The 23192-nt window shown below is 40.4% G+C and overlaps 1 protein-coding gene across 1 annotated transcript in view; it reads left to right on the top strand.

Moving 5' to 3' along the window:
• The window catches only part of SHOC1 (shortage in chiasmata 1), a 123761-nt gene that overhangs the window by 10674 nt on the left and 89895 nt on the right, over positions 1-23192 (top strand). Inside the window, exons 3-5 of the mRNA XM_050943022.1 lie at positions 177-306; positions 1241-1328; positions 13408-13598. Of these exons, the coding sequence (XP_050798979.1) occupies positions 177-306; positions 1241-1328; positions 13408-13598 (409 nt within the window). The remainder of the gene's footprint in view (positions 1-176; positions 307-1240; positions 1329-13407; positions 13599-23192) is intronic.

Raw genomic sequence — 23192 nt, 5'->3', positions numbered from 1 at the left:
CCGCCCCTTTCTGTAAGGGTCAGATTGTGCCACCATTACTCACAGTAAGTACCACCTTAATCCTTGAATAGGCCATTAAAACCAATAGAACTGTTTGAGAAGGAAGGTACTATTCAGCAGGAGTAAAGGTGGAACAATCTAGCTGATAATTATATATTACTATTTTTCTTGTGCAGAATGTGGCAAGACAGAAGTTTTCTATTGATCGGTTATCATTTCGTGTTCCTCCCTGTTTACATCAAGATGAGAATTACCATCATACTGGAGTCTTTGCTGATGATAAGTACAGGAGGCCATGGAAAAGAGGTGTTCTATTTATTTTTAATTTTCAGTTCAGATTCATTTTGAACCTAGTGCAAAACTGGTGGCTGGGATACAAAAACTGATGATCCTGGTTGCAACAATTACTTCCAGTATGCTAACTCACACCAGCTGTTAAGATAATATGCATACACTGCTGAAGTAACAAGTAAATGAACATTTCTTATTAAATGTGTGTATATATATAGCACCATAGGTGAGCATATTGCTTTACAAACGTCTAAGAAGCTCTGAGGAACTTAAAATTTAATTAGGAAGATTCAGCTTAACAGATAAGGGTCAGGTACAAGTAGGTCACAGACATTTCTGTAAAGCAGAGTAGTGATAGAAGATAAAGTGAAGAAAAAGTTTTGTGGAGAGATTTGAAGGGTGGTACAGAGGTTTGGTGCACACAAAGAAGGAGAATGTTCCAAGCATAGAGGTAGATAATATGAAAGTGTTTATAATTTCATGTTAACTTCCTCTTACAGTCCCTCAAGGGAGACTGAGGCCTGGTCTACACTAATGCTGTAAATTGATCTAAGTTGTGCTAGTTAAGTTACATACATAACGTAACTTAAGTCGAAGTATCTTAGATCGACTTACAGTGGTGTCCATGCTATGCTATGTTGATGGGAGACACTCTGCTACCGAAATAGTTTCTGTCTCTCGTTGAGGTGGATTACAGATATTGACAGGAGAGTGCTCTCCCATTGACTTAGCATGTCTTCACCAGGCCCGCTAAATCAATGCTGCTACATTGATCACAGCAGGGCCAAATTAGCTGTGTAGTATAGACATGGCCTGAGAGCATTGCTTCTTCATTGCCTACTAGCTACAATATTGCTGGGCTCTGAAGGGACTTGGCTTGCTTGTAAAAATTTAACTAATTTTAACGTGACTTTTCTCTGAACTATTTGTATTTGTTTCTCTGTTCTAGTTTCAGTTGTTTCCACACAAAAAATGATGGATATTTCAGTCCTGGATCAATGGAAGCAAAGTTTATATGTAGAGGATTTCCTGGAGAAGTCTGTACCCTTTATTTACAATCAAAATTAATTTTCTTGATGCTTATCTGAATAATGCCTGAATTGTAAATTAATAATTATAATAAGAGTATAGAAAGGTTTTGTTGTTAATAGTACAGAGTATCTATGGCTTAATTAACAAACATCTTGCAGTTTACTTTTATTTACGTGAGACTTTTGGTAAACCTTGCACTGCATTTACGTGGAGCATTTTCTGCTTCTTACTTGAAAAAATAGTGAAATAATGAGCTTTAAATTATACCTTCTGCCATTCAGCTAAGCCCTTGAAATCTGTTTATATCCATAAAAGGGAAGAGTCAGGATTTGTGGGTTTTTTTTTTTTAAAAGAGTAAGTTACAGTTCAGAAAACTGGAATGAGCCTATTCAGAAAAAGGCTTTTTGTAAATCTTTAAAAATATGTCAGGGGGTGGTGGTGGAGCTCAGCTTGCATTTTAGAGATATATACAAAAATTATTCTACTAGTCAAGAAATAGCAATAAAAATGTCTGGCATAGCAAATCAGATATGAAAAACATGTTCTTTGAAAAAAGATTTCCTTTTTTGGATACATGGCCTTTTTAGCTTGCAGAGGATTTGAAAGGGAAAGTATGTTTTGTAATAAACAGATAAATGGTGCCTCTTTCTGCTCTCACAGCATTGTAAATTTGAAATGACTGCCTTGAAGCCAGTGGAGTTACACCAATGTAAAATGGTTTAAGTTTGGCAAAGCTATAAGCAACTGATAATAGGGTCATATAATGGGAAGTGTCAAGCAACCTTAACTTTAGGTGCCACTACCTGTACCACCCATAATAAAGAGTCCTGGCAAACTTAAAATCACAGTTCTGCCTGATTGTGAGTTACTGAACATTGTTATGAGTAATGTTTAAGATTACTGTAGTTAAGAGTTAGAGGAAAAAGTGTATCTCAGTTTTTCAGTTTGTTTGCTTTGGGTACTTGAGAACACTTCATATATAGTCAGCTTCCCTGTTTCCTCTATATAGCTAGTTAATCAATTTACATTACTTTGTGTATTGTATGGGATCTTTTGTACAGTAAGAGGAGAGAGGAAAACAATTTAAAAATATAGGAAAATGTGCTTGTAAAATTGGTAAGGGAACATAGGAGCAGATGTAATACTTGAATTTACTTAAATAAAGTCACTGGGAATTTTCCTATGTGATGACTTCAGAGCTAGTATATAATTATTTAGCCAGAATATTGTTTTCAATTGATACTTCGCACATATATTTTTTATTTAGTTAGTTTGTATGTTTATTATTTAATAAGGACTCGGTATTGCTTTTAGCAACACTTAATTATTATTTATAGTTTCCACTTAGGGCATTTGTAGCAGTGTCTGACAGTACTTTAAAAAGGTTTATTGAATCACCTACTGTATGAATAGAGGTGGAGTAAAAGAACTTACGCTGCTCTGTAGGGTACATTCAACTAAAATGCCTTGGGGAAAACAGGCATGTTTTGAAGATCTGGTTGCATATGTTAATTCAGTTTCTAAACCATAATACAGTTACCTTGGATAGCTGTAGGTAACTGTATTATGACAAACTGGAGAAATGGTCTGAATAGGCTGAAATTCAATAAGAACAAATGCAAATTACTCCACTTAAGAAGGAACAGTTGCACACATCCAAAATTGGAAATGACTGTATAGGCAGGAATACTGCAGAAAGCGATCTGGGGGTCATAGTGGGTCATATGCCAAATGAGTGAACAGTGTAACATTACTGCAAACAAACAAACAAACAAACACACCCAAAACCCAAATATCTTTCTGGGATGTATTAGCAGGAATGTTGTAAGCAAGACATGAGAAGTAATTTTTCCGCTCTACTCCGCACTGATTAGACTCCACTGAAGTATTGTGTCCAGTTCTGGGCACAACATTTCAAGAAAGATGTGAACAAATTGGAGACTGTCCAGAGAAGAGCAACAAAAATTATTAAAGGTCTAGAAAGCATGACCTCTATGGGAAGATTTTAAAAAATGTTTTTTTTTAATCTGGAGAAGAAAAGATTGAGGGGGGACGTGATAACAGTTTAAAGTACATAAAAGATTGTTACAAGGAGGAGGGAGAAAAATTGTTCTCTTTTACCTCTGAGGATAGGACAAGAAGCAATGGGCTTAAATTGCAGCCATGGCAGTTTAGGTTGGGCATTAGGAGTATAATTCCTAACTGTCAGGGTGCTTAAGTACTGAATAAATTGCCTAGGGAGATTGTGGAATCTCTGTCACTGGATATTTTTAAGAGCAGATTTGACAACACCTGTCAGGAATGGTCTGGATCAGGGGTCAGCAACCTACGACATGCGTGCCAAAGGTGGCACGCGAGCCGATTTTGCCTGGCATGCGGCTGCCAGCTGGGGTCCCGGCCACCAGCCCACTCAGCCCGCTGCCAGCTGAGTGAACGGAACCCCAGGCTGGCAGGAGGCTGAGCGGGACTGGCGGCCGGGACCCCAGACCAGCGGCAGGCACACCCCCCGGCTCCCCCCTCACCGTGCTCAGGTTCTGCGGCTCCCGGGAGTGTGAGCCGCCGAGGCGCGGGGGCCTGAGCCTGCTGCGGGAGGGGTGGTGGTTCACATTCCCTGGAGCCACAGAGCCCAAGCGCAGTGAAGGAGGAGCCGGGGGGTGCAAGGGGACCGCCGCCCGCATGCATCTGCTGCAGGAGCCCCCCCCGGGGTGGGCACTGGGCCACAGCCTGGGCAGATGCGCCCCCCTGGCTTTCCACTCACTGCATTTGGGTTCTGCAGCTCCCAGAAGTGTGAGCGCGGCTGCCGCTGCCCCTCCCGCAGCTCCACATGGAGCCAGCGTCTGATCAGCATGGGCATGGTAAGGGGAGTCCCGGGGGGAAGTCTGGGAACCAGGGGAGGGTTGGATGGGTCAGGAGTTCTGGGGGTCCTGTCAGGGGGCGGAGAGTAGGATGGGGCATGGGAGTCCCGGGGTCTGTCTGGGCAGGAGTGTGGACGAAGGTTGGGACAGTCATGGGACAAGGAGCAAGGAGGCTTATGTAGAAGGTGGGGTTCTGGGGGGCAGTTAGGGGTAGAGGTCCCAGGAGGGGGCAGTCAGGGGACAAGGAGCAGGGGGGGTGGGGGCTCTGATGGGGGCGGTTGGGGTGGGAAGGAGTGGATGGGGCTAGGGCAGGGCTCTCCCCTCTTTTTGATTGTTGAAATATGGTAACCCTAGGCGAGGGGAGAGCTTGGGGGCGCATGGGGCTGGCACCTGCATACATCCACTGCAGCCTGCAGGAGCCCTCGGGGGGGGGTGCCGGGCCACAGCCTGGGCGGGGGGGTGCGGCTGCTCCCTGCTAGCAGTGCCGCCACCTTTGCAGAGCTGCTGCCCTCCTGCACCACACCGGCTCCTCCATGGCTGGGGCTCCCTGCTGCCGCAAGCGGGACGCTCTGGCTTTCCGGTGCATCCGGAAGGCGGCCCCTCCCTGCCGAGCTGCTGCAGCAGCCCAAGCCCAGCAAAGCCAGTGAGTGGACTCGGCGCGGGGGGGGCTTTGCACCCTCCAGGGGAGTTCAGGGGGGCGTGGAGGGAGGAACCTGGCCTGGGGAGCAGCCCCTGGGCAGAATGGCCCCTGGGGTCTATAAAGGCTCGTTGGGATTTGCCCCTCAATTAACTGATGTGCGTTGGGGGGGCAAGGTGGAAGTTTCGCCTACGGGTCAAGATATCCTTGCACTGGCCCTGCCCCAGAGGGTGCGTGCACCCCAGGTTAAGAACCACTGCACTAAACTGATAAAATCTGCAATTTAATTTAAATTTAAATTAAGTTTCATAAACATTTTTAAAAACTTGTTTACTTTACATACAATAGTTTATAGACTTAGAGGGAGCTTCTAAAAATGTTAAAATGTATTACCAGCACACGAAACCTTAAATTAGAGTGAATAAATGAAGACTTGGCACACCACTTCTGAAAGGTTGCCGACCCCTGATCTGGATAATACTTAGTCCTGATAAGTGTGCAGAGGACTGGACTAAATGACCTCTTGAGGTCCCTTCCAGTCCTACTGTTCTATTATTCTGTGATTCAGATACAACCCTTGAGAAGCCTTCTTAATTATAACCAAACAGTTAAAAATTTGTTTGTAAGATCCTAGAATGAGAAAACATCTCTATGTGTTATCAGCTGTTTTTGACACGTTGGTTGAGGATAACTGTATTCCTCCCTAAACTTCTGCAATTTGATAGGTGGTTCATCTCTGCTCAAAAGTGAGCTAGATGGAAACATAAATTAGGGAATGAATTTATTTATTGATATCCCATTTACGGGAAAGAAAATATGCTTAATCGGTGTTGTTAAGATAGCCTATTGTCACCTGGTTAAGAATTTTTATATATTTTTAACATCTGCATGAAGCAATGATAGATAGAAGCTTCTCTGAGTCAACAGGTTTATACTCTTTATTTTCTGGCATATATATATATAGTTTCCCTTGAAATATTCAGTTATCCTTTTCAGTTTGGATTGTTGTATGTATTTTTAAAGAAAAATTTATAGCATTTGAGAATGTACAGAGAAGCAAGGTAATTCTGGAATGAATAGTGATTAAAATGGTTCTGCTTTAGAATGAATACTTTCAGTCATAAGGCTAGTTTAACACAAAAAAAGCAATGCAAACTGTATCCTGCTTTTTACCAAGACAAGAGAATCAGCTATAACCCATTGCTCATCTCTACTTGCACAGTGAGTGATAATTCTTATGAGGTTTTAGTGACCCCATGCCCCTCACTTGGTAACATGTGCTGCTACCAGCCAAACTATTGTACAGACCAATAAACACAAATTGAAAAAGAAATAATCAGAAAATAAACCCTCAAAGCACTTTTTATACAAAAGCACGGCAGTTGAGGTAACAGCAGTGAGTGATTTAAGAATCAGTTAGATGCCGTCTCAAGGGAAATTAAATACTAAGTAGGGAGAAGCCTTATTAGACCAAATGGCCTTTACTTTTCACCAAAAATATTCACAGCAACTTTTTATACTTTTGCATTAATTATTTATGCAGCCCCAATAAAGCTAAGGAAATCGGTGCCTTTAGTAGTCTTCAAATTTGAAATGTTTCTGACAGTTTCACTTCTTCTAATTTTTAATAAATCTTGATTTGGCCTATATACCACTGGAAAGATTAATTGGCATCACAATGGGGAGTTATAATTAAGAACAGAGGATCAACTTGTGATTTACCTGCTTTGCAATGTTGTTCAGTGTAAATAACAAACAATGGTGACCTAAATCATTTTGGTATTTTAAGGTAGCACCCTGTACAGAGCGAAAGATTGCATGCAGCAGTAACACTGAAAATCCCCCACAAGAGGCTATTTAGGAAACTAAGTAGTCATGGTATGAGAAGTAAAGTGCTGTCGTGGATTAGAAACTGGCTAAGAGACAGAAAACAAGGACCAGGAATACATGTGAACTTTCAACATGGGAAAGGTTAACACTGAGTATCTAATGGCTGTCCTAGAATTGGTGTTATGTAGTATGTTTACTAACAATGTGGAGACGTCAGTGAATAACGAGTTGAGTAAACTGGCAGATAACATCAAATTATTTCACATTGTCAAAACTAAAGAATACTGTGAGGAAATTCCAGGGACTTCAGGAAAGCTGGATGAATGGGCAGCACAATGTCAGATACAATTTAATGTTGATAAATGCAAAATAATGCACATTATAAAGAGTAATTGAAATTATCCATTCACATTACTGGGGTTCTTGCCCAAGTCTCTCTCCTGAATAGCTACAGGTATCAGCTCAGTGAAACTGTATGTTCAGTGTGCTGCAGGAAGCAAATACTAGAATTAGTAAGGAATGGGATGGAAGCTAATACTCAAAATGTTCTGATGCCTTTATATAAAATAAGTGGTAGACCTGCTCCTGGAATACTGTTTGATTCTGGACTAGGCTAACAGTAAAGAAGTATAGCTCAGGGATTTAAGCTACAATATGCTTGTTTTACTGGACAGTTGTACTTGGGTTTTTTTTTAATCATAGTTCGGAACAGTAAATTGTCAAAGGATACCGCAGTATAAACTGATATGTTCCCATCCACTCTAACCTAGAGAACAGTGACTAGATATTCAGCATCTTTACTTATAGTTGGGTCACTGCCTATTATTAAGGTTGCCCATAAGGTATCCATTATAAGACCCTGATATCAGTTGCCTATAACTTTGCCAGACTTTGGCCACTGGAGTTGAAATTTTCCTTGCTGGATGTCTGCCTCAGGAACCTTTTTATAAAGTTTCAGTTAAAATGGTTCAGCCATTTCTGAGGACACGGTTGGAAAAATAAGTTGTTTTGAAATGTTAAAAAAAGGTCAGGTGACCTTTTCTTTGAGAAGCTATAGTGCTTTGGCAGGGAGATATGTCTGTCTCATAGAGCTGGAAGGGACTCTGAAAGGTCATTGAGTCCAGCCCCTTGCCTTTACTAGCAGGACCAAGTACTAATTTTGCCCCAGATCCTTAAGTGTCCCCCTCAAGGATTGATCTTATTACCCTGGGTTTAGCAGGCTAGTTCTCAAACCACTGAGCTATCCCTCCCTGCATAAAAATGTGTCAGTTTCACAGAATACAAGGGTTGGAAGGGACTTCAGGAGGTCATCTAGTCCAACCCCCTGCTCAAAGCAGGGCCAATCCCCAGACAGATTTTTGCCCTAGATCCCTAAGTGCTCCCCTCAAGGACTAAACTCACTACCCTGGGTTTAGCAGGCCAATGCTCAAACCACTGAACTATATTCCTTTTACAGTTGCCAGGAATATCTGCTTAAATTTGGAAAAGTTGTAAGCATTTGAAAAATCTGTTTGCACATGTTCAATAGTCTGAGACGTCTTTTAATTTAGTAGCTAAAAGTCTCTGAAGAGCACAGTGAGCATGTTTCAGTCCCTCATAGCCCCTATTTGTGACTAAGGCCATGTCTACGCTAGCTAGCTTACAGCGGCACAGTTGTACTGATGCAGCTGTGCTGTTGTAAGATCACTTGTGTAGCTGCTCTATGCCAATGGGAGAGAGCTCTCCTGTTGACATAATAAAACCACCTCCAAGAGCAGTGGTAGCTATGTCGGCGGGAGAAGCTCTCCTCCTAGCATAGTGCTGTGCATACTACCACTTGTGCAGCAAAACTTATGTCACTCGAGTTTGGGGGTTTTTTTCACACCCCTAAGCGACATAAGTTTTGCCAACATAAGTGGTAGTGTAGACATGGCCTGAATCACATGCACCATTCTCACAGAATGACCGAGAATGCTACAGCCCTGCACTGCAGGGGTGAAGATGGACACTCTCTATAATTGCTGCCCGCACCTGCTCTTGGGGAGTGGTTGGGCACCAGAACAGAGAGTCTCTCTCTCTCTCTCATGCGAACAGTGTTCAAGAGGAAGATACCTGATGCAAACGCAGAAGGGACAAGAGGTGGACTGGGAGGGGAGGGAAATGTGTAGATTGGGTCAAGGGCGGGGGGAGACTGGGATTGGTTGGACAAGGAGACTGGTAGGCAGAAGAGACCGATCTTATGAGGAACCAGAATGTGGGAATAGAAGAGGGACTGGCTGGGCAAAGAAACTGGGACAGGGAGCCAGGGAGGGGATGGGATAGCGACTGATATTGGATAAGTGGCCTAGGGAGAAAGACTAGATTGAGACTGAGAACTGCTGAGGGGAGGGACGTAACAGATCAGACAAGACGACAAGAGGGAAGAAATAGGGCTGACTTGCAAGGAACTGGGACTGAGAATTTGTGGGGATAGACTGGGACTTGGGTGGAAAGTCTGGAGGAGGAAACTAGGAATGACTTGGCTTGGGGTTGGAACATGAAGCCTGAGAATAGAGACTGGGACTGGATCAACAAAGAGAATGGGACTGGGAGGAGGAACCAAGGTTGGAGAAGAGCCTACTTTGACAGAGACAGATTTCAGTGGGGCAGACAGAGTCAAGCCTGGGGAAAACAGGCAGAAGGCTGTGTCCGCAAGAAAGCAGTGCTCTCCAGAACCTGGAATGGAACTCAAGATTTCTTTTTCTCACCATTCCTTCGTTGCCAGTAAATATCTTCAAACCCCACTGTCAAACTCTGTCTCTTCATCCTCTCGTGCTGGTCTACAGAAGGATGGCAACCCACTAATGCTATCAGTTACTTTATTAGTCCAAGTAGCAGTGGATCTAAAAGTTCCAACCCTGCTGATGAATCTCAACGGTGTCAGTAGAGTGCCACATGATAGAATTTCTGTTTTTTCAGTTTGATTTTTAAAAAACCCTTGGAAATTATACACAAAACCTATATTTAAACATTATTAAGTTTGCAAAGTCAAGCATGCAAAAGTTAGGAAATACCAGGTTTAAGGTTGCCTGTACAACCTTAATTTGGCCCCCTTGTGCATATGTACTGTGTTTAATTACATAATCCCATGCTATTTTTCCTCAGAACCCTTACCCCATTGAGTGCACAGGATGGATCTATTCTGGGAAGGAATCAGGATTATGTAGTGAAGGAGGACTTTGTCTATATGACCCTTGCCTAATTTGTTGCCGAAGTTGGAAGGTGTGAGTGAATGAGGGATGGGATTTCAGGAAGAGAAAGGACAGTGTCATAGTTAAGGTAGTTGAATGCTCTCCCGAGGAAATGGATTCTGTTTCTGCCTCTGTCACCGAGTTCCTGTTTGATGCTAGGCAAGTCACTTAAAACCACATTTTTCATAGGTAGTTAACAATTCTGTTCTTTGTTTTCTGGGTGCCCAACTTGAGACCCTTAGTCTGATTTGCAGGCTTACAGTTGCAAGTGAAGTGCAGAGGAAATGTGCTTTGAATATATAAAGTGCTATGTAATGCTAAGTATTCTGAAAAATCATGTTCTAAGCATCTCAAATTGTGCACTCAAAATTATTATAAACTTTTTACCTTAATCTTCCTGTGCCTTAGCTCCCCCTCTGTAAAAAGGTGAAATACCACTCCCTCACCTCACAGGGATGTTGTGAAAATAAATTAACTAAGTTCGTGAAGCACTCAGATACTATAGCAATGAGCGCCATAGAAGAACCCAAGAGGAAATGAATAATTCTGTATTCAGAGCAGGGTTTGAACAGTGTACAGGATATAAGGCTTTGGGCTCCCCATTGAACAATAAGGATAAAACAAAATATTAAATAGCTTTTCATTAATTGAGCACCGTCCATCCTGTGCACTGTATGAGGCAGCAGTACAGTGGGGAAAAATAGCTTGTGATCATGTAATTAAAAACTGTATCATAATGTATACACAGTGGGCATGAATTAAAGTTGTGCGGGCAACCTTAATTCTGGCATTTCTTAGCTTTAGAATGCTTGATTTTGTCACTGTAATGTTTTTCAAACAAAGGTTTTTTGTGTGTAATATGCGTAGATATTACTGAGTACTGTAACCTGTCCATTTTCCCTAAGGTGAATTCTTTTGAATTTAAAATAAAAAGATTTAAATTACTAACTCCAGAGGTGAGGTTGCAATAGTGTACGTGAAATTGAATTGTTCCTTACAACAGTAAAGTATTAAATTGTTAAGATACTTGTCTATCTTAGGAATTTCAAAGGCACCATATTTAAGTGCTGCATGAACTAAAATATATTGCGGATACTGCTGATACTATTTGGGAAACTTGTAATTAATCATTGGTAAAGATGTGCTGGATTGGATTTCGAAGTATCAACAAATAAGAACAAAACACTTGAGTAAATATTTTTCATTTCTGACTAATTTAAAATTCTTTTATGGGTAAAATTTTCAAAAATATCTGAGTGACTGTGATGCCTAAATCCCATTGATTTCCAATGAGACTTAGGCTCCTAAGAGCCTAACTCGCTTTTTACAATGAGACTTAGGATCCTAATTCTCTTAGGTCCTTTAGAAAAATTTTCCATATCATTAGGAACTAAATAAATTCATAAATAATAATAGTATTTTATATAGTGCTTTTTATCTTCAAAGCACAATCTACAGTAATAAATGATAAGGTTACCTATATAGAACATACTATTTTTAAAGGCAAAATATTTACCACTTTTCCAATCTGCCCTTACTAAAGGCTCAGTTCTACAAGGTGCTGAGCATGCTAGCCTCAGTCCAGAAAGTACTTAAGCATATGCTGAACAGTAGATACAGAAGTAGTCCTATTGACTACATTGGGATTACTTAGATGCTTGCAGTTCAACATGTGCTTTGCTAGCTCAAGACTAGAGTGCACAGCATCTTGAGGGTTCAAACCTAAAGTGGTGTTCTAGTCCAATGTATTTCAGTAACATTTAAAGGTATGTCCTTTCTCACTCCAGAGGATCCTATTTATTGCTTTCTTCTACAGTATTACACAGAAATAAAGCTTTGTTAAAATTTATGATTAAAAAGATATAGATTAGATGCATTTTTCTCTCCTAATTAGTTTGCTTTTGACTGATTCTGTTTTAATAGTGGTTTCTGCTGAGAATTACTTTGATCAGGGCTGTGCACATTTGATAAACTCCATGGAATGCAGCTTTGATTTTTTTTTTCCTTTGGCAGACTATTTTGAATATAATTCAAGATTTCCAATTTGTTTCATATAAAATTTAATCTCGGCAAAAGGCCCTAATCATATTTGCATGTAAATTTAAGGTGAAATTGAGCAATTGGTGCAACTGTGCTGATGTCTACGGTGTTGCACCTGTTTACATTAGGTTTGAACTTCGCCTTAGCATCATTGCATTGTCCTTACTTGGGACACCAAATTGCCTCACAGTGTGTTGGTATGCGTCATTTTCTGTAATATAGAAAATTCAGAGATATAAAAGTATATAGTAAAGATGTCTTCTTTCTCACTTCTTTCTTATATTTCTAGCTAAATCTGAGGTACCACACCCTGAAATTCAGTGATAGTGAGGTCTCATGTGAACACTTGCATTCTTGAACCAAATTCAGACCTGTTGTCAGTACAGGTAGATGTAACTCAGTTCAATGCACTGATTTATGGAATCATAGAAAATGTAGGACTGGAAGGGACCTCAAGAGGTCATCACCTTCCCTGAGGCAGGGCCAAGTAAACCTAGGCTATCCCTAACGGGTATTCATTTAACCTGTTCTTAAAATCCTCCAGTGATGGGAATTCCACCACCTTCCTCAGTGAACTATTCCACTATTTAACTACCCTTATAGTTAGAAAGATTTTTCTAATATCTAACCTAGATCTCCCTTGCTATTGACTAAGCTGATTATTCCTTGTTCTACCTTCAGTGGACATGGAGAACAATTGATCAGTGTCCTCTTTGTAACAGACCTTAACGTATTGGAAGACTGTTATCAGATCCCCCCCTCAGTCTGCTTTTTTCAAGACTACACATGCCCCATTAGTTTAATCTCACAGGTCATTTTTGTTGCTGTCCTCTGGAATCCCTCCAGTTTGTCCACACCTTTCTTAAAACATGGCACTCAGAACTGGACACAGTCACCAAATCTGAATTTAGCCTTCCTATACATCTCTACCCCTCTATAACACAGTTGTAGGGAGCCAAAAATCCCTACCACATTATAGCTGAAACCCCGATATATCAGAGTAGGGGCAGCAGGGCTCCGGCGGTGATATAAAGAGCTCCAGGCTCCATCCGCTGCGGGGAGCCCCAGATCATTTAAAGCACCGCCGGAGCCCCGTTGCCGCAGCCCTGAGGTAGCAGTGGCAGGACTCCAGCAGTGATTTAAAGGGCCCAGGGCTCCCCACAGCAGCCAGAGCCCCAGACCTTTTAAAGCACCGCTGGAGCCCTGCTGCTACCGCACTATACACAAGCCTGTGTTCTATCGGGTCGTGTTATAGCAGGGTAGAGGTGTATACATTTTTGGTCACAGACCAGGCATAATTAGATTGTGTCTAATCATAATATAAGTGCACTGTATCATTGCCAGTCTTTGTCAGACAATCATTTTCAATGTTGAAAGAGATACTGTTATAATGGGGTTTAATAGATTGAGGAATCACGACTGTATGTGGTAACTTTGTATTACATAGAGTGCTCTTGCAGAGAACTGCGTAAGCATCAGAATACATTGAAAAAACTCACTTTCTGGATTTTAGGAAACCAATTTCATGCACAGAATTTCATATTAATAATGAACTAATAGAAGTTGTTCCAAGTTCAAATCCCTACTCACAGACTGACACAGAAGAAGCCTATTTACTTATCAAGAATGACTACAAAGAAGAATTCACTCAAGTTATTTGTGTTAAGCCTGACTACGTCCCAGTACTCAAAGCACAAGATCAAGGTAACTAATCAAATTTACTAATTTCCCTTACTTATAGTGATTCATTCATAGTTTTTCCGTCTGTAGGTCACTGGTTTGAAAACAGATCAAGGCCCTGATTCTGCAAATACATGTATTTGCTTAACCTTACACATGGGTCCCTTTCACTCAAATTTCACTCCAATATGCTTGCAGGATTAGAACGATTATCTGCCACAACTGAAAGATAATACCTGTTTGTTGACCTGTATGAAAGGACTTGGTAGTCACATTTTCAGCTCAATTTTTAGTGAACTGGTATCCACTTAACAGAAACCACTATAAAGTTCACATTAATTGGCAGCCTCAGCAATTCAAGAACTGAATGGCCGATGGATAACAAACTACCTTACAATCTTAAGTGGTGGTCCCCAAATCAGGCAGACTCATGCTGGAATCAGGAAGCATGCACTGACATTGTCTATGTTGTACTTGCTTGTTGGGGGGTTGATGGTGTGCTCTGGGATAGCACTACTGCTTAATGGCAATACAACAAAGTGTAACACCTCACAGCAAGATTCCAACGGGTGATTCCCCTGGCAGTTACAGTTTAGGTCCAAAGGTTGCCTTGCCTAGTGGCTATAATTTTGGATAGTGTCACTCTCTGGTGGGAGTGGCGGGGAGGTAGGAAACCGGGGCCCACACTACCCCATCAGGTTCTGATCCAGGGCCCTTTGAAGCAGTAGTCCTTGTACATGGATTAGGGCCTGATACCCATAAGTGCGCTCCCTGGGTCACTTCCTACCCCTTGTTCCAGTCCCTCCCATGTCCCTACTGTGTTCAGCTCTGACCCATGTCCTGAATCTCCTCTGGTGGCAATGGTGAGTCCTCACCTTCAGCTACCACAGTCAGCAGGCTTCCAGTGCCTTGCCTATGAAGCTCGATCTCGGTAGCTTGGAGTCCTGATGGCTTCCTGGTGGGAAGCTGCTGCACCCGACTGCTGTCCTCCACAGTCAGCCCAAACAGAGTTGTGCTACTCTCTTTTGAATGCTCCAGCCATTAGGAGCATGCCCAGCAGAGGCGCAGGAGGGTAGCTACCTATGTCCAGAGAAGCTCCTTAACCCTCACCTTGCTGGTGCAGGATTGCCAATCCTCTAAGATTGTCTTGGAGCCTCCAGGAATTAAAGATTAATCTTTAATTAAAAATTATGTCATATGATGAAATCTCCAGGAAAACATCAAACCAAAGCTGGCAACCCTAGGTTGATACGCTGTGTTGCAGTGCTCTTTGAATAAAAAGAAGACTGCTACTAGGGCCCCAGTCCAGCAAAGCATTTAAACAAGAGTAGCCCTTTTGAGTTCAGTGGGACTACTCATGGTTAAAATTACTCATGTAATTCAGTGCTTTGCTGATTTGCAGCTTGTAGTGGGGTGGTTATTCCACTCCTGCCCTGAAGGGCTTAAACCAGCCCTGGGAGAGGGCTGTGGCCGGGAAAGCAGCTACTAGGCTGATTGGGGAAGCAGCTGCAGCTGGGCCACACCCCAATCAGGCCTCAGCTGGCCCTATATAAAAGTCTGGGAGCCAGGAGCCCAACAGTCTCTCTCTGGCTGTAGAGGAAGAAGGGCCTGGCTGCAAGGTGCTAAGTGAGGCACTTAGACTGGAGCAGGGCTGGAGAAGGGCTAGAAGAGCTGGGAGCTCCGAACTCTAGCCTAGGAAAGCCCCAGGCTGCAGGTACTGGGTTGCAGGGGACAGCCCAGGGGTAGACAGAGGCAGTAGGTCCAAAACCCCCTTGGTCTATGATGAGTGGCATACACTACAGTCCACCCCAGTGAGTGGGGGCTAGTTGGGGACTGGAAATAGCCTAAGACTGAGGCAAAATGGGGATAGTGGGTGGGGGTTCCCCTGGGATGGGGAGACCCTGAGACTGAGGGGGTACTGCAAGGGGGGGCAGAAACCCAGTAAAGGAGCACCGGGTCCTGGGAGGGACATTGGGGCCAGAGTGAGGTAAGGCAGATCACCAGCCCGCAGAGGGCACTCCTGGCTGGAAAATGAGCTAATTCCTGAGGATGACCAGCGGGAGGCACCGCAGGGGTGAGTCCGCACCCTTACAGGGCTCCAGGCTGTCAACTTATCTGCATTAAAGTGACTTTTTAAAAAATAAACAATTTAGGCCAACCAGTCATTTAAAACTTATTATAGAGAGAGAGTACTCAAATGCAGTATTAAAATATTACCTGCATACTAATGTAATACTGTGTACACACACCTCAAACTAGGGAGTATGATGTGTTTTTAGAATATGATCACTCCATTAATACAGGAACTCATTATGCTAGGCAGTTTACAAACTGGGCAGTTCATTTTAGAGCAAGAAAAGCTTCTCACACAGCTGCTCAGCTGTTCTAGTCTGACACAAGTAAGTTCTGCTTCAGCAGAAGACATTCTTCTGTCCCTTCAAGAGGGTCATTGACTGGGTCAGTAGTGACTAGCAGTGGAAATGGTAACCTTTTCCAACCACCTAACAGGACCCAAAGGATTGTCATCAGCTTTCATTTGCAAACTCTTCCATCGATGGGCAAAACAAGTAGGTGTTTCTCCCAATTATCTCATGCCTCTGTTTTCCTCTCTTCTCAATAGTAATCTTCTCTTCTTAGCCTGGGCCACCATCAGCCCGAAATTATCTTAATGTATGAAGCAGGAGCTCCCAATTTCTTTGGAAAAAAATATTAAGATATATTTAAATACTATTGCATTACTTCAATAAAAACAAACAACATCAAAACAAATTGATTCCATGGCCAAATTGGATTCAGACAACATAACTTTGACTGATACTATGTAGGCCATTATTACTTGTAGCCAAAGAAACCACCAACAACAAAAATCTGAAATCTAAGGTCCTGAACTGTCACAATATCTTGATAATGGTAGTATCATGCCCTTTGTGGGACTAAGTTATCTGGACAGTCCCTTGAAAAAAGCTCTTAAGGGTTGATTCAAATGGAACAATCTGCCATCTCAGTCCAACTCTTTCATCAGGAATGAAAAAAGCCCTTATACCAAAAGTATAGATGGGTTCGCAATCCAATTCTTTGGGCATTTTGATGTCCCGGAGTCAGTATATGTTTTTTTAACATTGCAGAACAGAGGACAACACATTTCCTCCTTCAACAACTTGAGCAACAGATTAAAAAAAATTGCCATTAAACATTTCCCTTTCTCTTGCTGTATCAGACTATATCATTCTAAGTGTTATACAAAAAAGTGGTATCTGACAGAAAAACCAAAGATTTTCTCTTTTTTCCCTATCTTCCATGCCAGGGAATGTATATTAAAAATAGCAAATAAATGTATTCAGACATAGGATTGTAATCCCAGTATGACGCTCAAAACATCATCCAGATATTTTATTCATGTAGTGCCTGCAATGATAGGTGGTTTCAGACCTTTTTAAGTTTATATAATATAAACAAGATTGTGTACAGAATATATTCCTTGACTTAGTAAAGAAATGTCTCATCAGATCAAGAGTACTACATTTCTTTTCCCAGCTATGTTAGATTGTTCCCATAGCTTGCAGTTAAAGGAAAAACTATGTCTATTCATGTCCATGTCATTTGGCATATTGTCTTTTGCTACAGTAGTGTCCAAATTGATGAGGTCTTGTTAGCGCAAATGAAGAAAGAGCATTTAAATCTGCATTATTTGGATGACCTACTGTTGAAAATTTACTTAAAGGAACTTTCTCTCTACGTAGTCCAGTGAATGTGCTAATGGGAATTCATAAACAGAAAAATCTCCTTGATATCATTTCCAGGCCTTGTCTAGCAGGGAGCTTACAATTAAAGATATCTCAACTGGTTATTTTAATTTCTAAAAATCCAGGGCTTGATTCTCCACTCACTTCACCAGTTTTACACAAGTGTAATTCTACCAAAACCAACAGTGTTTCAGCAATGTAAAACTGATGTAACTGAATGGAGAATGAGGCCCTCAGTTTTTAATTCTTCTAAAGTTCTGTTCAGGCAGCTGCCTTCCAATCTTTGCAGTTCAATTTTCATTGGTATTGTACACACAGATATCCAGACAGAAATGTGGCATCTCTAAATACTTTAATTTTCTTCCTGAAATATTTGGGACTAACTTACTTAATTCTCTCATAGTGCCTGCACCATAGCAGTCAGCAATGCCACTGCAGCCCTGAGTCAAAATTCCCAGGAACGTCTCCACATTTCACAGTGTGAGGCTACGTCTTCACTACCCGCCGTATCGGCTGGTAGCAATCGATTTCTCGGGGATCGATATATCGCGTCTCATCTAGACGCGATATATTGATCCCCGAATGAGCTCCTATCGATCCCGGAACTCCACCAACCCAAACGGCAGTAGCGGAGTCGACATGGGGAGCCGCGGACATCGATCCCGTGCCGTGAGGACGGTAGGTAGTTCGATCTAAGATACTTCGACTTCAGCTATGTTATTCACATAGCTGAAGTTGCGTATCTTAGATCGATTTCCCCCCGTAGTGTAGACCAGCCCTGAGCGACAACTGGGAAATGGTGGCATATATAAAACTGCCAAAGAGGAACAAAGAGCACAATATGAACAATAAAGCCATGAGAATCCCTTATTTCTGAAGAAGCAGAACCTGTCTACCAGATACATATCAAGATAAACCTGAAGGCTGACTGGCCCAGTTGCACATTGTGCAAAAAGGAATGGCAACTGATAGGTCTTGTTAGGGCCCCTTCAAAGTACTTAGGTTCTTTTGGAGTACAAGACAAAGGGGATGCCTACTATACATTCTTTCTCCACCCTCCTTCCACATTTTCTCCCTAAAGGAAGAGAAGGAACAAGCAGTTTATTTTTCTGCTTCCCTACTGGGGAGAAAGGTGGTTCACACAGTGCAATTCCTTCCCTAATAATACTGTGTCTTCTCATAAGTTTCAGATTAGTGAGGCCTCAATGTGTACAGTACAATGTGCCTAGAACACCCCAGATATTATGTATAAGGACTTCATTAATCTGAAATTATGATTCACATTACACTTATTGCTCCAGAGTACATCACAGTTTTTTGCATGTGAACACCATCCAAAGCAGTTGCTAGAAGTTTACCACTTTGGAAAGTGAAACTATCCAATCACTTAAACGGAGTTATGTCCCAGAGCCACATAGAGGACCCAGGTGGCTCTTGGTACAGCATTGTACAAGATATCCAGATAATGTTTACTAGTAAAGATACCATTCCTATCAATAATGCAGGCATATTGTGGTTAATAATTGAAAGTACACTAATCTTAATTCACCTGATAACATTAAAAGCACTTTAAAAAAAGTACACACACAAAAGAAACCAGATGCCTAAAGTTGTGTTACATACCACAGAAAATTTTGTCAAGGATATTTATTTCTGTTCAAAGTCTAATTTACTCGTGAATATTTATATATATTATACACATTATAGGAGTTCAAAAAGAGGCTAACTGCTTGCTCTGTAGTTTAGTCAATCACTTTACAAGTTTTACATTACCTAGTTGTTACTTTGACAGTTCAAACAACTTTAATAGAGCTTGATTTCCATAGATAACTGTCTCTGAAAGAGAAAAAGAAGAGTATGAAATTTGGACAATAAAAATGTTTAATTATATTTAACTGCAAATTAAAAATAATAATTTACAACTATACTTATACAAAAATGAATTGACAAGCCAAAGAGATTAAATTGTATTTTGATATGAAAGAGAATTGTAAATTATTCTGTATGTTGTTGAATCTTATACTGAATTAACAGTTCAACGTCAATTAATGTATACAAACTAATTAAGACATGATTGTGCCGGGTAGCAAAACACATTGCTCAATTATTGATGTTTAAGAAAGAAACTTAAAAAGAAAACAATTTCATTCTTAAGGAAACTTCTTTTCTGACTCATTTTAATAAACTCTCTGTACCCTTTTGAAGTATTTGAAACACATGCCAACTGATTCATTAATGGCTTGCTAGAGAGACAGCTAATTTTGGGAAGTAGTGCACAGTGCTCAGTGTGCAGTGCAATACCAGCTTGCATTCTCTGAGGCTTTAGATCTGTATAGAGAAAGCCAAAAAAAAAGAGAAAAGTACTTGTAAGTAGAAATAATTAGGAATTTATATTATGCTTCTAATGACATAGTTATCGTAATCTTGGTTTTAAAAGATGCATAGTGTCAAATTAATGAAAATCTGAGATGGAATTCTAAATGGCCTATTTCAATTTTTCATTCAAACAGAGTAAGGCCAAAATTTATTCCTCCAGAACTTATTGTATTAATGCAATATTCCTTCCAGGCCTGTTTGTGCATGTTAAATATTTGTTATGATTATCCTTCTGATTCTAACCCTACACCTCATTTCACAGACCCACAGAGGTTTTTATTAATCATTTTTTATTTTGACAAGTATAAAAAATGTAGCAATGTGCATGTTTTGAAGATACATGTTTAAAACAAAAACTTCTTCAACGTGAAGAATATAACACTTGGCATAGCAAATTACTCAAATATGTAAAAATGTGTGCACATTGACTTCTGAACTATTATTCATAGAATCGTAGAATATCAGGGTTGGAAGGGACCTCAGGAGGTCATCCAGTCCAACCCCCTGCTCAAAGCATTGTTCATTCTGTAACAATGAATAAATATAAACAAACTAAAACTTGGGAAGTCCTGTGACAATCATTAAAAGATGTACAATTCTGTTGGCATAACTGACGAGTGAGTGGAAGTGCTGAAAACCAAATTTAGGTCTGATATTCCATTTTAGCATCACAGAATTGTCCCTATTCACCTTTCAGGACTTGTCTACAGTTGCTGCACCACTTCAGCTCTTAATGAAAATGCTACCAATGTCGATGGGTGAGCTTCTCCTATTGGCATAGGTAACGCACCTCCCCAAGAGGCGGTAGCTATACTGAGGGGAGAAGTCTGCCCATCAATGTAGCACTGTCTATGCTGGGAGATAGGTCTGTATAACTGTGATTTTCCATACCCCTGAACGATATGGTTATTGCGACATAGGTTTGTAGTGTAAGTTTGCTTGTCACTGTTGTAGCTGCCATTGCAGGATATTTACATGTCAGGCACACTAAAGATTCATATGTCCCTTCATGCTTCAACCACCATTCCAGGGGACATGCTGGTATCGGGTTCTGTTTGATAACCATCCAAAGCACTGTAGACCAACACCTGTTCATTTTCATCATGAGTCAGATGCCACCAGCAGAAGATTGGTTTTCTTTTTTGATGGTTCTGGTTCTGTAGTTTCCGCATCAGAGTGTTACTCTTTTAAGACTTCTGAAAGCATGCTCCACACCACATCACTCTCAGATTTTGGAAGGTACTTCAGATTCTTAAGTCTTGGTTGGAGTGCTGGAGTTATCTTTAGAAATTTCACATTGATATCTTCTTTGCATTTTGTCAAATTTGCAGTGAAAGTGTTCTTAAAACAAACAACATGTGCTGGGTCATCATCCGAGACTGCTATAACATGAAATATATGGCAGAATGTGGGTAAAACAGAGCAGGAGACAGACAATTCTCCCCCAAGGAGTTCAGTCACAAATTTAATTAAAGCATTATTTTTTTAATAAGCATCATCAGCATGGAGGCATGTCCTCCTGAACAATGGCCAAAGTATGATGAGGCATATGACTCTTTAGTGCATCTGGCACATAAATACCTTGCAACACCAGCTACAACAGTGCCATGCAAATGTTTGTTCTCATTTTCTGGTGACGTTGTAATTAAGAAGTGGGCAGCATTATCTCCTGTAAATGTAAACAAACTGATTTCTCTTAGCAATTGGCTGAACAAGAAGTAGGACTGAATGGACTTGTAGCTCTAAAGTTTTACATTGTTTTGGTTTTGAGTACAGTTATGTAACAAAAAAACCTATATTTGTAAGTTGCACTTTCATGAGAAAGAGATTGCACTACAATACTTGTCTGAGGTGAATTGAAAAATACTATTTCTTTTGTCATTTTTACAGTGCAAATATTTGTAATAAAAAATAACACGTATTCTGTGTTGTAATTGAAATAGATATGTTGAAAATGTAGACAAACATCCAAAATATTTAATAAATTTTTAGTTGGCATTCTATTGTTTAACAGTGCGATTAATCAGGATTAATTTTTGGGGGTTAGTCACATGAGTTAACTGCAATTAATCGACAGCCCTAATTTAAATATGTGCTTAAATCTATAACTAATCAGCGAAGCACTTGAGCCCATGCTTATGTCCCAATAAAGTCAGTCGATTTACCCACACGTTTTAGTATTTTGATCAATAGGAATGGAATGCTGAATCAAGACCAAAGTGTGTATGATAAAACAGCAGATAAATTACAGAATTATAGTTCAACTACAGTTAAGATTGCACAGTTACACTTTATGATTGTTCATGCCATTTTTTGAAAGTTCCATGGGTAACCTTAACCATGTTCTCTTGTGCATATGCATTATGATACAGTGTTTAGTTATACTATGTCTCAAGGAATGCAATATAATTTGATTGCAATAATATTTTTTTTAAATGGCAAATGTATGTTCCTCCCTACACACTATCCTAGTACTCAAAGATGGAGGAAACAAATGAACTACCTCACTAAAACTTTCTCAAAATATTAATCTTTGGTAGAGAGTAAAGCCTGAAAATTTCAACTCCCTAGATAAAAATTGAGTAGTTGTAAGCTAAAATAGGATTTTTTAATAGACATTTATGTGTCCTTAACTATAAGGACCCATCTCGATAAAGCAATTTAAAATGTGCTTATATCCATCCCTGTTCAGTAAAGTAGTTGAGCACGTACTTAATTGTTAAATGATAACAAAGTTATTGAAGCTAACAAGCAAATATGCTAATTAAAATGATTAAAATGCATTAAAGTATTTAAATAGTAAGACTAATTGGAAACTAAGCCATTTCTCATACCTTTAAAGCCTTTAGAACCATTTGGTGAAAACAGGCCATTGAAGAATAATTACATCAGGATTATAAATGCAGTATTGCTATGCAAATTGAGGGCTCAATTATGCCTTATTGGCGTAGCCTTGTTTTAGGGTATGTGGTGTTCTCTGGATCTTTCCATTGAATTCATATCCTATTTGTATATTAAGCAAGGAAAAGAGAAATAGAAAATATTGCATTGGTGCAGTATAGTCAAATTAATGATTTTGGGGAACAAACGTAACCCTCTGAATGACTTTTGAGTGCTTAATTTCTTAGCCTTCATTTGCATTGATGTTTGGGGGGATTTTTTGAATTTAATTGTTTTGTTAGATAGATGAAAAAATAAATAAATATAGAGCCATTCTGTTGGGGATCTTACAAGCTTTACAGCAGAGATTGTAAACTCCATGACTGGGAGATATTATAAACTTCGTAGGCATCCCTAGCAGCTTTCATAGCCATTTTTAACTGAGCCAACTTTCAATAAGGTGTTTCTTAGTAAGACATTACTTGTTGAATTGGTGGGTTTCTTAATATGAAATTATTTGTTCTGTATAGCTTACAAATGCTGCAAGTTTTGGCAACTCTATGGTATCCCTAATGAAGTGTCCTTAAAAGGCCTTAGGAAAAATAGACTGTCTAGGAGA

This window comes from Gopherus flavomarginatus, chromosome 3 (genome assembly GCF_025201925.1).
Source record: "Gopherus flavomarginatus isolate rGopFla2 chromosome 3, rGopFla2.mat.asm, whole genome shotgun sequence".
In the NCBI taxonomy this organism is placed as follows: Eukaryota; Metazoa; Chordata; order Testudines; family Testudinidae; genus Gopherus; species Gopherus flavomarginatus.
The sequence above is the reverse complement of the archived record's forward strand: the minus strand, read 5'-3'. Positions and strand labels throughout refer to the sequence as shown.